This window comes from Impatiens glandulifera, chromosome 1 (genome assembly GCF_907164915.1).
Source record: "Impatiens glandulifera chromosome 1, dImpGla2.1, whole genome shotgun sequence".
Lineage (NCBI taxonomy): Eukaryota > Viridiplantae > Streptophyta > Magnoliopsida > Ericales > Balsaminaceae > Impatiens > Impatiens glandulifera.
Window position 1 is genome coordinate 149,278,202 of NC_061862.1, and position 16,279 is coordinate 149,294,480.

Sequence of the window (16,279 nt, forward strand, 5' to 3'; positions counted from 1 at the left end):
AGCTTGACGGAGACGTAAGTCCGATTTGAGCTGAACTCCGATATCAAATCTTGTGTCTTCTTCTTATGCGTCTTGTTTTATGTTTGGATTTCGGGTTTACTTTGCAATATATTGTTGATCTTAGAGAGTATTTACTCAACAGTTGTACCAGAGCCTGAGTTAGGGCAAGAAATAGATCAACCGAAGAATTTCGTGAAGATCTTCAACGCTGGCGAGTGATTGGGAACAGGGTGATTCCAGCTCTAGCGAAAGTGAAGATCGTGTTGACTGGGTTCAACAAGAGTCAAGTAAGAACTCAACGAAGGATTCCGCAAACAAGGTATTTATTTGGCAACCAACTACGACGATGAAGATAGATATCGACAAGTTCGATGGAAACGACGATTTTCGAATTTGGCAGCATAAGATTAGGGCACTTCTTGCACAACAGAGATTTGTGCATACCCTAGTAGAACCAATTGCCTGGCCACCTGAGATTAGTGAGGATCAAAAGGATGAAATGATCGAATCGACAATAGGTACAATCCTTTTTCATTTATCAGATTTTGTTATTAGGATGATAGATAATGAAAAAAATCCTGCTTCAATGTGGAAATGTTTGGATGAGTTGTTTCAATCCAAGTCTTTGACCAACAAGATTTACTTGAAGGAGAGACTATTCAACTATAAGATGATGTCGAATAAGACTCTTACACAGAATCTTGATGAATTTTTGAAGCTCAATATTGAGTTGTCCAATTCTAGAGAAAATGAAGGAATGAGCAATGAGAATCAGGCCATAATCATTCTAAATTAACTTCTAAAATCATATAAAGAGGTCAAGAATGCAATCAAATATGGTCGAACTAGTATTTCCCTTGAAGAGGTAATATATGCTCTAAAGTCGAGAGAGTTGGAGTTGAAAACTAACAAGAATATCAGCTCAAACGGGGAAAACTATATGGCTAAAGGGAAGAATTCCAAGAAGTCTCAACCTCGTCCTAGCCACAACAATTCAAAGGAGCCCAATAACAAGACACTCCAGTCTGAATCAATGGAATATAGAAAATGTTTTCATTGTGGAAAATTAGGTCATCTAAAGATCAATTGCTATTTGTGGCAAAGGGAATCAAAGAAGAAACAAGGGGGTAATTCAATAGAGGACATGTCAAAGAATCAGCGAACTATGGTGATGGACATGATTATGGAGAGGTTCTAATGTCCTCAATGGAATCTGCAAATTGCGAATGGATTCTTGATTCTAGATGCACCTTCCACATGACTTACAACAAAGATTGGATATCAAACTTTCAGGATAAAAATGGGGGCAAGGTTCTGTTGGGAAATAGTAATACATGTCGAGTAGAGGACATTGGAGATATCAGCATCAAGATGTTTGATGGTGTTGTGAGGACATTGAGACATGTAAAGTTTGTGCCTCAACTTACACATAATCTGATTTCTCTCGAGGTGCTTGATGATTTGGGATACAATTATCAAAGTGGTTCAGGGAAGATGAGAATTATGAAAGAGAACAAGGTTGTGATACAAGGCATCAAGAAATGGGGCTTATATTATTTGATTGGTGAGACTGTGTCAAAACAATCTGCATTTGTTTTCACAAATAAAGACAAGACTACAACAAAGTGGCATCGTAGACTTGGACATATTAGTGAAAATGGATTACATACACTCAGTCAGAGCAATCTTCTTGGTTCAGACAAGGTGACTAAGTTGAATTTCTGCGAGCATTGTGTATTGGGAAAACATCATCAACAATCTTTCAAGACCGGAATTCACAAATCCAAGGGAGTGTTGGAATATGTTCATTTAGATTTATGGGGGCCTGAGAGAACACCCACACAAGGAGGTAACTCGTACTTCCTTTCAATTTTGGATGATTATCTCGCAAGGTATGGGTATATCTTTTAAAACATAAAAGTGATGCATTTGAGAAATTCAAAGTTTGGCAGACTCTAGTTAAAAATCTTACAGATAAAAAGGTGAAGACATTGAGAACTGACAACGGGTTAGAATTTTGCAATGAAGTATTTGATAGCTACTGCCGTGAGAAAGGAATTCAGAGACATTGGACAGTTCGACACACACCCCAACAGAATGGTGTTGTTGAGCGCATGAATCGAACCTTGATGGACAAGTCACATTCAATGTTGTTTGGGGCAGGATTGCCTAAGACATTCTAGGGAGAAGTTGTAATGACAACAGCCTATCTGGTGAATAAGTGCCTCTCTACAGCAATTGACTTTAAAACTCCTGAAGAAATGTGGTCTAGAAATCCACCAGACTTATCCCATCTCAAACCTTTTAGATGTACTGCATATGCACATCAAAATGAAGGAAAACTGGAGCCTAGAAGTCTAAAGGGTGAGTTTCTTGGTTATCCTCAAGGGGTGAAAGGTTACATAATTTGGTTAAAACAGTCAGGTGATTTTAAAACTATAATAAGCCAAGATGTAATCTTAAATAAGGAAGAATTTGTGTGCCTTACTCAAGAAACATCTAGCACCACCCAAAGGGGTTCAGGTACAAGCAAGCAAGGAACAAGTGTTGACTATGTTCCTATGATGGCTCAACAACAGGTAGTTACTGATTCGGTAGAGGAGAATTATGGCAACATGGATCAGGTGGAGTCACCAATCTTAGTTCATGATTCAACAACAGCCACCACTGAAACGAAGTTAGCATATGAACAAAGTGATGAAGCAAGGCAACCTGATATCGACTAACAACTCACAAGGGATCGGGAAAGGAGACAAATTAAGCCCACACAAAGGTATAATTTTTCTACTTATACTGATTTATTAACTTATGCGTTTGTTTCTGCAGTTAAAATAGGTAAGGTGAAGCTAGAAGACTATAAGCAAGCACTAAACTCAAAGAATAAGCTGAAGTGGATTGATGCTATGCAAGAAGAGATGAATTCACGACATATTAACCAGACATGGATACTTGTTCCAAGACCGTCAAAACAGTCAGTGATTAAATCTAAATGGATCCATAAGATCAAGGAAAGAAATACTATGAAAGAAGGGGTCAAGCACAAAGCTCGGTTGGTGGCCAAGGGTTTCTCTCAGAAAGAATGGATTGATTATAATGAGATTTTTTCACCTGTTGTCAAGTATAAGACTATCCGGATTATGCTATCACTAGTAAAACATTTTGATTTAGAACTGGAACAGATGGACGTCAAAACAGCATTCCTCCATGGAAATCTGGAGGAAACCATCTTCATGGAGCAGCCAGAGGATTTCAAATTACAGAAAGGTAAAGATATGGCATGTCTGCTACAAAAATCATTGTATGGCCTCAAGAAATCTTCAAGACAGTGGTACATGAGATTCGATGCCTTCATTTCTCAGCAAGGGTTTATCCGAAGCAGCTACGATACATGTCTGTATTTCAGAAGATCAAAAATCCAAGATGCGACTATCTTCTACTCTATGTAGATGATATGCTACTGATTAGCAAAGAATTCTCAAGAATAAAGAATTTGAAGGCAGTCCTTAATTCAGAATTTGATATGAAGGACTTATGCAGTGCTACAAAAATTCTGGGCATAAGGTTAATAAGAGACCGAGTGAAAGACTTAATGACTCTCAATTAAAAGGGTTATCTTGAAAAAGTAATAGACAAGTTTGGGATCAGAGGAGCCAAACCAGCTAAAATGCCTATTACAAATTAGTTTCCTTTGACAGCTGCAAGTTCTTCGAAAAGTAGTTTAGATCAAGCATATATGGAAAAAGTTCCTTATTCTAGTGTTGTTGGATCAATCATGTACTCCATAGTTTGCACCAGACCAGATTTAGCTTATGGGATCAGCACCTTAAGCAGGTTTATGGCAAATCCAGGTAGGGATCATTGTTTGGCTATGAAATGGCTATTAAGATATATTGCCTCTACAACCGATACAAGTATATGCTACAAGAAAAATAATATTCCTGAAGTAACAGTCATCGGGTATGTGGATTCAGACTTTGTAGGTGACAAAGACACTAGAAGATCCACTACTACTTTCTATTTCTTGATAAATGGAAATTGCATCAGCTGGAAAAGCCAACTACAATTAGTGGTGGCATTATCAACCACTGAAGCTTAGAACATAACATCAACAGAGGCTGTAATAGAGGCCATGTGGATTCAAGGTCTACTTCAAGAACTCAATCTGTTTAAGGGGCCTACTACTATTTACACTGATAGACAAAGTGCTCTTCATTTGTGCAAGAAACCTGTGTTTCATGATAGAACGAAATATGTGGACATAAAACATCATTTCATTCGAGAAAAGATAGCACAAGGTGTAGTTTCAATTGGTAAAATTGGAACAGAAGATAATTTTGCTGATGTTGGAACAAAAGTGTTAAATTTAAGAAAGTTTAAACATTGTTTAAAACTGCTTAGAGTTGAAGTAACGTGAACTGTGGGTGGCTTCAAGCAATGATGCAAATCTGAGTTTTTTGATTCCACTAGAAGTTGAAGAATGATCAAACAACCCAAGGTGGAGATTGTTGATTTTGGGTTGAACCGGTGCTTGAGCCTTTTTTTGGTCTGGTTTAATTAATAATAAAAATCGGGTCATTCATTTTATGTTGATATAAGAGGATATGTGGTTAAGTTTTATGAGCATTCTGTTTTTCTTTTCTTGAGTGAGGGTTACTTTTCTTGGGAGATTTTTGTGTGAAGAATTTTTGTAAAGAAATGTGTGTAAGAAAAGGAAAGATAGTGTGTGCGTGATTGTAATCTGATATATTTTTCTCTATAGTGGAATCAAGCTCTAAGCTGAGCTTGACAGAGACGTAGGTCCGATTTGGGCTGAACTCCGATATCAAATCTTGTGTCTTCTTCTTATGCGTATTATTTTATGTTTAGATTTCGGGTTTACTTTGCAATATATTGTTGATCTTAGAGAGTATTTACTCAACACAAAGTTTAGAGAATAAAGTACCAAATAAACATCACCCAATTGACCCCATATTAATGTAACCGCCACAAAGATAGCATTGTACATTAGCTTAGGGGTCCATTCCTAAAGCTTTGTCAGAAAAACGTTATCCTAGACTATATTGAGGAGTAAGGAAAGGGCTTCCATGACAATGAGGTCATTCTTACATGGGCTTACTTTGATGATGGGTAGGCTTGTTGTGCTTTGGCCCTTCTTTGGGATTTTATCGAAACAGGCCCGATCATTTGTAGAACTTTCTTTGTGATGGTTCATGTAGGCTTGGGTCTTTCATTTGGGTCTTATTGGGGCACCCCGTGGGCCAATGCGTATAAGTTTGGGCTTTCGTTCATCTGTAGAGAATACAGTATGGTGTGAATAGGTATGCAAATAAATCTTTACCTTTGGGGGAATCGAATCCTAGAATTCTGCCTGTTTTCGGGACAAAGTGCAAATTAGAAAGAACGAGAATCGATTGAATTCAGATAAGGAATAGCCGATTGCAACTCCTTCTAAAACAACTAGTATTGGAGAGAGGGATTAACTTGATTGACCTATTATTGTCGGGCTGATGTAATGAGATTTCTTGGTTTTAAACCCGCTTCGACATCTTCCCACAGATCCGCCTTATCGAGTTTTTTAGGGAAGGCAATGAAATCAGTTTTTGTTCATGGAATAGGGGGACTTTGCCCTTTAGCCCTGCAAACAAAACTAAGACAAAGACAAACAAAGAAGAACACAGACGGAGACAAATAGTGGGGCTGATTCGCCCAGTTGAACCTTCAGCTATGATGAAAGGGTTGCAGAGATTACTTTTACTGCGCCCAACGGTATTTAGTCTCCTAAGCCTAATGCTTTCTTTCTTACAGCATTATGGAATGTTGGGGGAGATGTATGAAGCCCGGCTAAGGCATTTACATACGAGACCTTGCTTTTACACTTGTAATAGTAGCCGGTGTTAGAAAGCCTTGTTGCCCAACTATATTGGGGGATAGCTTCTTCCCTTGTGACAATGGTAGCATGGTTAAGTTAATGTAACCTATGGCTTTGGCGGCAGCTAGGCTAAGTCATTCGGTAATTCAGCTTTTGGATAGGATGATTGTGCCTAATCAGTCGAAGGCTTCTGCCGACCCCAAAATAGTTGATGACACAATAAATATTTTAGTACGAGATTGCTCGCCCAAGCTATTGACTTATGTAAGAAAACCTTCAAAAAAATGAGTACTTAATGGATGAATGTTCGGGCTATTAGGCTATCTTAGAGGCATAAGGCCAGTACTAAAACCGGAAAGGAATTGGCGAATGAAAGCCATGGTCAATCTTTCTTTTTCCTTCTCTCACATATGGGAAGTCCCTGGAACTGAAAGAACAGTAAGTCACCTGAAAGAAACTCTAGAGAGATGCTAACAATGAAAGGAGAAAACATCCTTCACATTGCATCCAAGTTCGGAAATATTGATGTTGTCAAGTATGTTTTGGTGATTCCTTAGTTGAGAATTCTCTTAAAACAGAAAGACTGTAAAGGGAACACGCCTCTTCGTCTAGTAACTAGGAATTGATTTCCTAGTATAGTAAGTTGTTTGACACGGAATAAAGGTGTTGAGTTAAACCTTGTCAATGATTATGGAATGATCGCTTTGGATATAGTTAGGGAATTTGGGGGAATATCGCCTTCATTTTGAAAGGTATCTACTTAATTATTAAGAAAACTTATTTAACTAGTTACTAATTTATTTTTGTTTGTAGAGACTAACACGAGTGGCCTCTTTATAAATTGAATGACTCCAATAATACTAGTATATTGCAGATTCAGGAATCCAAAATGATCATCAAGTGACACAAAGTAAGGATGTGGATTACAAAGATAGGGTGAACACTCTTCTTTTGGTGTCAACATTGGTGATAACTATTACCTTTGCAGCCGGTTTCACAATGCCTCAGGGTTATAATTACTCCACATCCGACCAATTATCAGGGCAAGAGACCATGCTGAATAAACGGGCCTTTCAAACCTTTGTGATATGTGACACCATAACAATGTACATCGTTATCTTTGTGGCGGTTACATTAATATGAGCTCAATTGGGTGATATTTATTTGGTACTTTCTTCTCTAAACTTGGCTTTGTCGCTACTAGGAGTGTTGTTATGCACTATGTCCGCTGCATTTTTGGTCGGAGTATCCTTAGTAGTTACCAACCTCGGGTGGTTGTCACACCTCATTTTTATAATGGAAATCGTCTTCCTTTCTATTCTTTTACTTCTCTTCATCCCTCTATTCTTGTCCAATAATTCTAATTATATATGTTTTTCTATATGCTGTGTTTGATTGTTGAGAAATTTTCTCACATGGCAGACGCAGGGAGAAATTTAATTGTCTTGTTTACTTGGAGTTCATACTCAGTTTGTAGATTTTGTTTTCTCTACATGAAAATTCATCTATTTGTTCTTGCTAAAGTAGGTATTTTCCATTATTAAATAATAAAAAAATAAATTATTTAGAAATAATGATTAAGATAATAAGTACAATATATATACTAGTGAAAATTGGGGTTTTAAGTACGGTATTGTCCTTAAAACCCATAAAATTGTCGGTATTAGACTACATTCAACAACTTCAATATCCGTCGATATCTCTCGATATTACTCGTGTCGGTAAAAGGGAAAGGGTTTTCCCGACAGCGTTCCAGAAATTGTAGTGGTAAGTAAACTAGATAAAACCGACAATTATAGCTAAAATTGTTGGTAGGTAAACTAGGTAAAATTGAGAGTTATAGCTAAAACTGTCGACAGGTTAACTAGGTAAAACCAACAGTTATAACTAAAATTGTCGGCATGTAATCTAAGTCAAACCGACAGTTATAGCTAAAACTCTCGGCACGTAAACCTATGTAAAACCGACAATTATAAGTAAAATCGTCGCTCGTCTTTTTTTTAAATAAAATTATTTATTTTTTCTATTCCCCAATCCCTGTTCATACCAAATATAGGTCTGACCGTTATTGAACATGGTCATGCTCAAGGCCTCCGTATTGAGTTCGTAACCCAGGCTGTATAAGTTTCCATATCCACAAGCTCCGCCTGAGAAGAGAAAAACAGAGTCTTGATTATCTTCTCTATAAAACAAGACTAGGGTTTATGAAAATGGCCGGAAAATTGGGGAGGAGGGACAAGGGCGAATCCAGGAATTTCTTTTTCACTGGGCTGAAAATATTATAGGTATCTATATACATAATGATGTTTAAATTTTAAAGTGTCCGGAATGTCGGGTCGAGAGCTGTGGTTAATTTGGATATATATGTGAGAGTAAATGGATATTTGGGTCGGATTGTGGGTTGACCCGTCCAAACTTAAAACGGTTAAAAATAAAAGTAAAAATGTTATATGTATATTTCAAACTTATAACATAACAAAACAAATACAAACCTTTAACCAACTAGACTAATAAGATTTTATATTTTAAATTCAACACTAAATTTGATGAACACGTGATGTTTTAACCATATAAGTTCAAACTTTTAACTAACTAATCTATATATAAAAATTAAAAATGCTATCACATTTTTATCGTAATTTATTTTTCGATTTTCATATAATTACTCGTGGAAATGAACGGGTTACATGTTAGTTACAATAATACGGGTAATTAGTAAAAATATTAATAAAACCGTTCCACGAATACCCTTACTAAAATAAAATAAATATATGAAATCTAATCAAAGATAAAAAAATACTCGATTTAAAAATGAAATTTATAAATTTAAAACTATATAATTGAAGAAAAATTAGGTTTAAAAATGTGAAAAGTTGAATTAATTAGGTTAAATTAAAAAAACTAAATATATATATATAAAGAAAATAGAAAAATGTTAAATTACTAAATAATAATAATAAAATTACTAAAAAAAAAAATAAATTATTAAATAAATAGACACTCGAAAGGAAGAAGAAAATTATAAAATATGAATATACATAAATAATTTTGAAAATACAAATAATATATTAATTTATATAAAATTTTAAAATAATTTAAAATTAAAAAATATAAAAGACTCTCCAAAGTCAACTAGACTAAACCATATTGGTTAAATATAATATACAAATTATTGTCATATTTATATGGTTAACTATCAAAATATTTATGCTATTAATTTTTATTATTTATTTAATAGATATTTAAATAGTTATAGTATATAAAATGTAATAAATAAATTTATACATAATTAGATATTTTAATCTTATTAAAAAATAAAATCATTGTTTAAAAATATTACTAATTTTAACAATTATAAATAATATATATATATATATATATTAAAATTATTAATTTTATTAAAAAAATCAAATAAAAATATAATTTGAAAATATTTTATTATTTATTATTTTAAAATTATATTATTAAGGTAAATATTAAATATATTATAAAAGATTCATTTTGAATATATTTTCGGTATGACAACTTTAATTTAAATTTATATATAAATATGATATTCTCTCAATTAATAATATTGTTGTAAATTTTTTATTTTATTTAGTAAAATCACATCAATTAAATTATCTATTAAAATATTTTTTATTTTTTATTTTAATTATTTTTGGTTATATATTAATATATTTTATTATATTTTTGTTCAAATAACTTAATTTTCATAAATAATTGAAAGAGTTATTTAGAGTTTAAAGTTTAAACATATCAAGTAGGCCGGCCAGTTCAAAACCGAATGAACTTTGAGGACAACAAAATAAATAATTTAGGCCTTAAGATCTTGGGCCCATTTACAGTACACAAATTTATTCAGGACAAGGAATAAATATTAGATTGCTTTTAAAATTTTTATAATTTAATTAAACTTTTAATCATTTAATTTTGTATGATTCTATTTACAATCTTAATATTTTAAGTTTAGAAATTATTTTAAGTTAATTTTTATTTTATTCAATAAGTAAAATTAATTTATATTTATAAAAATAAAAATAAGTTACTATTTAGATAAATGAAATTATTATTTATTTTCAGTATAATTTATTTAATATTATTTTAAAATTAGTTTTATATTCAGTTGTTATAAATAATAATATATAACTAATACCTTTTAAAATAACTTTAATAAATTTATAAATTTTGAATTTTTCTTAATTTGAAACATGGTGACCAATTTCTCTTAAAATATAAAACTCCCCTTCATTATAATTATAATTAGTTTCGCCATTTTTAATAGGAATAATTTTGACCTCAGACTAATAAAATATATATATATATATTAAATAATATTATATTATTTATTTACTATTCTTATTTTATAAATAAAAAATTATATAATATATATTATATACAAAAAAAAAATAAGTGTATCCTTCATCCATTTGTTTATTTGATAATACTTTATGAAATGTGCATGTAGAACAGGCATATTGATATAAGTTCTATTCTCATTTATTAAATTATTTTTCTTATATAAGATAATAAAAGTTACAAATACATTTTAATTAAAAATCATTTATATTGAACTTAAACTAACATATTTTAAAAAATTTGTGACAACTCCTAAATTAAAAAAAAGTGTTTTAAATTCTCCCTAAAACAATATAACAAAATTCAACCTTTAAAATAATTTGCATTAATACTTATTCTTTATTCATATTTTTTTTTTATCTAAGTGTCCCTTTTTAACTTGAGATCCTCTGCTACCAAGTTAGTATGTTCCCATGTTCCCCTCTCACAAGGTGAGGGGTAATATGGTAAATAAATAAAAAACTTTTTATAAAAAAAATTATAAATCAATGACTATTTTTTATTGGACATTTTTTGTTTTGAAAAGGTAAAGTTTTTATTAAATGCCTGTGGTAAATAACACAGGGCAATACCACTTCAACTTTTTATCAATTACAACTTCTATATTTAATAAAAATATATTATATTGAAAACAAAAATTATTTAAATGAATGTATGAATAATTGATTCAAGTAGTATTCTATATTTATAAAATGAGATTATGAATTAGCAATCTTTGCTCCCATTTGATATGTGGTCCCTATGTTCCTCTCACATGAGATGGGAGGGGAGAAATGGTAAAAACAAATTTTTTTTTTAAATGTCTGATTTGTCCCTACATGTGAAAGGGAATTCTTAGCGAGAAATTTGACGAAATAACCTTAAAGATGGCTTTATTTGAGTTTTTTATCTGTGCATAAAATTAAATGCGCTAGTGACACTTTTTTTTGACGAAAATGTCCTCGTTGCGAGACGTAACAGGATGACGTGTGAAAAGTCCACAATCACGAGACGCAACCGGCATTCGCGAGACGATTTTTTTTTTGTGGAAATAAAAATTGCGTCTCGAGATTGTGGATGTCTCGCGATAGGGACAAAATCGTCCAAAAAAATGTCACTAGAGCATTTAATTTTATGCACCGGTCAAAAACTCAAATAAAGCCATCATTAAGGCCATTTCGTCAAATTTTCCCTAGTAGTTGGAATATTCCTACATTCTTATAAAATTGAAATATTTTTTATAAATTCTTATAAAATTGAAATATTTGTTATTTTAAACTAAATAACATTGATAATTTATATTTATAATTTTGTGTATATATATAATTTATATTATATATGAAACATTTCTTAATATATATTTAATATATATATATATATATATATATATATATATATTAAGAAAGAAAAAATAATTAAAAAATAATTAAGAAAAAGAAATTATTCTAGAAAACTTATAGTTATAGGTTCATGTGGTATATTTAGGATAACTTACCTAACCTAATTAAACTTATTATTATTATTTTTTATGTTTGGAGTAAAATGAGAAAAAATTTAATTTATTGATTGAGTTAGGTTTTTTTATTTTGGAAAGAGAAAATAATGATTTTGGGGATGATTTTACTATTTCTTATAAGTATTTTAGAAAATATATATAATTAATATGATAAGATAATAAATATTTGTATTTTATTAAATTATTATATATTTCAATATTTTTATATATTTTAAGCAATTATGATATTAAAAAAATAACATTTTATATTTTTAATTAAATAAAATATAATAAAAATAAAATAAAATTATTAATACTAGTTTCATCTAAGGGTGTAAACGAGCCGAGCCGAGCTCGAACTAGCCTAGGCTCGACTTGTTTTTTATTGGCTCGGCTCGAGCTCAATCGAGTTTTCACTATTAAGCTCGAACTCGGCTCGATTATATAACCATAGGCTCGAGTTCGGCTCGAATTTAAATATATTTATATATTAATTTCTTATACTAAAAAAATATAATGGAAGTCGAGAGTCTTTTCATCGGACCTTACAACCCTTGTCGTATTTTTTATGTTTTACGTAAGATGGACATATTGGCTCGCGTAAGAATACATGTAAAATACCTAAGGGAGTTATTGATGTTCAAGCAAGCTTAAGAAAAATACTTTTAAGTCGTGTATTATATTTAAGATAACCTTGAAAACATATTACACTCTATTATGTTTATTTTAAAAAAAAATAAAACACTCTATGGTGAAATAAAAATAAAATTATATTTTACAAAATATAATATATTGAGATTGCATATATTAAATAATATTATAGTATAATTATATTTTGATTTGATTTTCACAAATTATCTTTATATATTTAAATTAATATCAAATTTCTTAATATAACATATAATTGTTAATTTATAAGTATATTTTCGGGAGGCACATAACCCATAAATAGCCATATGGGTATATAAAATAAAATATAATAAATAAAAATTATATGATTAGGTTCGAAAAAACTCGACGAGCATAGGGGTGTTCATCGGTTCGGTTTTCGGGTTATTCGAGTTCTTCGGTTCGGTTTATTCGAATTTTTATTTTTTTAGCTAATTCGTAAACCGGACCGAATTTGAATAAATTCTAATTAAACCGAACCGAATTAGCATTTGATATTCGGTTCGAATTTAAACCGAATTTGATTTTTTTTGAAATAAATGAGAATTAGCATAATCAAAATAAATTGCACTAACCGATAATTGAACCCGGGTTTGTACCGTGACAAAGTACTATTCTACCACTAGACCACTGGTGCTTTTCTTTATTTGTTCTTTTATTATTAAATCTTGAATTCAAATATTATAATTGGATTATTTTGAACTTTTCCTTAAGTTAAGTTTGGAAAAATAAATAATAATAAATCAATTCGGTTTTCGGTTTGGTTTTCGAGTTGAAACCCAAACTCGAAAACCAATTCGAAAACTGTATTTGAATTCGAATTGGTTTGAAATTCGATTCGAAAACCGAAAATGAAATTCGAATTCGAATTCGGTTGTTCGGTTCAGACCAAATATTGAACACCCCTAGATGAGCCATCAAGCGAGTCTTACCTAAGCTCGAATTCGACTTGAATCTTAAACGAGCTGGTTCGAGCTCGGCTCGAATTCGATTTTGACCGAACTCGAATCGAACTTTGACCGAGCCACTCACGAGCAGCTCGGCTCATTTACGTCCCTAGTTTCATCTATAAAATAATATTAATAATTTATCAATCTAATAAATTCAACCATTATAGGATGCAAATATTTAAAATATTATCAATGAGATTAAAAATGATTAATACACATAATCAAACACTACACTTCTATCAATAATACTTATTCTCATTCCACAAATTTATCAATCTCATTCTTATTCTCATTCATTTATTTAAACCAAACGTCCCCTTTAATTATATTTGATAATTAAATTATATTGTTAATTTATTATAACATCAGTTATTAGTAAATAACAATTATAATTATTATTGTGTTAATTAATATTAATTTTAAAAATTGAGATATAATTTGTATCTATAATTAATTATGATTATTTAAAATATTAAAGTATTTTTGGTATGAACTTTGTACTATATTATTAATATAACATAAAATATCACAAATCCATTTTAACCCATTATTAATGAAAATATCAGGTTTTCTTTTTAATATATATCAAAAAAAAATATATATATATATATATACTTTTAAAATATACTTTTTGATATTACATATATACTTTTAAAATATACTTTCTGATATTACATATATACTTTTAAAATATACTTTTTGATATTACATGTATACTTTTAAAATATACTTTTTTTGAAACTCAACTTTAAATTAATTACAGGGAAGTAATGGTAGGCTGCTTCCCATGCACATCTCCTCTCTACATAAGTACCCCATCTTCCTTCCAACTTTCCCGCACTCCGTTTCTTCTCTTCTGATCAATCAATCAATCGGAAAATGACGTCATCTATCTACATTCCCGCCGTACTCTTCTTCCTTCTGTCGGTTTCCGTCGATGCTCACAACGACGGAATGTACTTGGACAATTCTTGGAAAAGCGCCCACGCCACTTTCTACGGCGGCCGTGATGGTACCGGCAACATGAGTAAGCTTCCCTCCTCCCCTTTTTCCGGCCATTTTCATAAACCCTAGTCTTGTTTTATAGAGAAGACTATATATGTTTTTACTCTTCTTCTCAGGCGGAGCTTGTGGATACAGCCAGGGTTACGGAGTCAATACAGCGGCCTTGAGCACGGCCCTGTTCAATAAAGGTCAGACCTGCGGTGCTTGTTTCGAAATTCAATGCACCAACGACCCAAATTGGTGCGTCGCCGGAAATCCATCGATTTTCATAACCGCCACCAATTTCTGTCCACCAAATCCTTCTCTACCCTCCGACAAAGGCGGCTGGTGTAATCCTCCCCTCCCTCATTTCGACCTTTCAATGCCAATGTTCTTAAAAATCGCGCAATACAAAGCTGGAGTCATCCCCGTAAAATACCGCCGGTAAATAAATAAATAAATAAAACCCATCAACTCTTTCTTTCCGTTTCAATTTAAATGAGTAAAATTAATTAACTGAAATCTTGTAATAACAGGGTGCCATGCAAGAATACGGGTGGGATAAAATTTACAATGAAGGGCAATCCACACTTTGACCTGGTTCTGATATCCAACGTCGCCGGCTCCGGAGAGATCGTTAAGGCGAGCATAAAGGGTAGTAAGACCGGTTGGATACAAATGACCCGGAATTGGGGACAGAACTGGCAATCTAATGTCGTGCTTGTAGGGCAGTCCCTTTCATTTAATGTCACTGATAGTGACGGCCGTACCTCCACCTCCCTCGACATAGCGCCGGCGAATTGGAAGTTTGGCCAGACCTTCACCGGCAAGAATTTCTAGGTCTGAAGTGTATCAACGGGACTTCCTTTTTTTAGTTTTTCATAGAAATATTTGGATGGATATTGAGTGACGACTGAGGAATAGAAAATTAATAATATATATATATGTATGAGTTTCTGAAATATATTTTATGAACCGGATATTATATATATATATATATATATGCTAATATATAAAATATGTTATATTTATATGGTTAACTATCAAAAATATTTATGCCGTTAATTTTTATTATTTATTTAATAAATATTTAAATAGTTATTCTATATAAAATGTAATAAATAAAATTATATATAATTTGATATTTAAAAAAAATCAATGTTTAAAAATATTACTAGTTTTAATAATTATAAATGGATTATATATATATATATATTAAATTATTGATTTTATTAAAAAAAATTCAAATGAAATTATAATTTGAAAATATTTTATTAATTATTATTTTATTATTAAATTATTAAGATACATATTAAATGTATTATAAAAGATTCATTTTGAATATATGGATGGCTAGTTGCTTAGAGCCAGTAGATTTATTTTTTAAATAATTTTGAAATTTTATTAGTTTATTTATAAAAAAAATATTCTATCAGAATATTATCTTTTTAAGTATTAAATCACTTATTTTATTAATTAAAATATTTTTATTATAAATTTATTAATTTTTAAATAAATTTATCAATTTTTAAATAAATTAAAAATATAAAAAAATAATTAAAAAATTAAAAACACAAATAAACTATTTTTCATTTAATAAAATTTTAAAACAAAACTCTCAAATAACTAATATGAGACAAGTTTTATATATATAAATAAAATATTTTTCGGTAGGACAACTTTAATTTAATTTAATTTATCATAAATTTTTTTATTTAAGTTCAATTATTTTTAAATAAATTAATATAATATTTTTTTGTAAGAAATGATTGGAAAAGGATTTGGATGAGGCAGAGATTCGGGTATAAGTCTCAATCTTATTGACTCAAAAAATAATAAATATTTTCTCTTTATATTTATTTTTATTTTTATAACCAATAATGTGATTTTATGCCCTATCATTTTTTTCATCCCTATTTTAATTAACAAGAAAGTATACAAATTTATTCGTAGACCTTTTAAAAAAATTTCAAG

General features: G+C 30.8%; 1 protein-coding gene across 1 annotated transcript; it reads left to right on the plus strand.

Moving 5' to 3' along the window:
* Window positions 1–14,200: 14,200 nt before the first annotated feature.
* LOC124910418 (expansin-A16-like) lies at window positions 14,201–15,145 on the plus strand. Its single transcript, XM_047451059.1, has 3 exons — window positions 14,201–14,348; window positions 14,443–14,749; window positions 14,842–15,145. Exons 1-3 carry the CDS (start codon window positions 14,201–14,203, stop codon window positions 15,143–15,145), a joined length of 759 nt encoding a protein of 252 aa, XP_047307015.1.
* Window positions 15,146–16,279: the final 1,134 nt, after the last annotated feature.

Excerpts from the sequence above, each read along its gene's own strand:
- LOC124910418 (XM_047451059.1), top strand. The coding sequence starts at position 14,201 with ATGACGTCATCTATCTACATTCCCGCCGTACTCTTCTTCCTTCTGTCG. Across the intron at positions 14,349-14,442 it reads TGATGGTACCGGCAACATGA|GCGGAGCTTGTGGATACAGC; the intron begins GTAAGCTTCCCT and ends TCTTCTTCTCAG. Across the intron at positions 14,750-14,841 it reads ATCCCCGTAAAATACCGCCG|GGTGCCATGCAAGAATACGG; the intron begins GTAAATAAATAA and ends TTGTAATAACAG.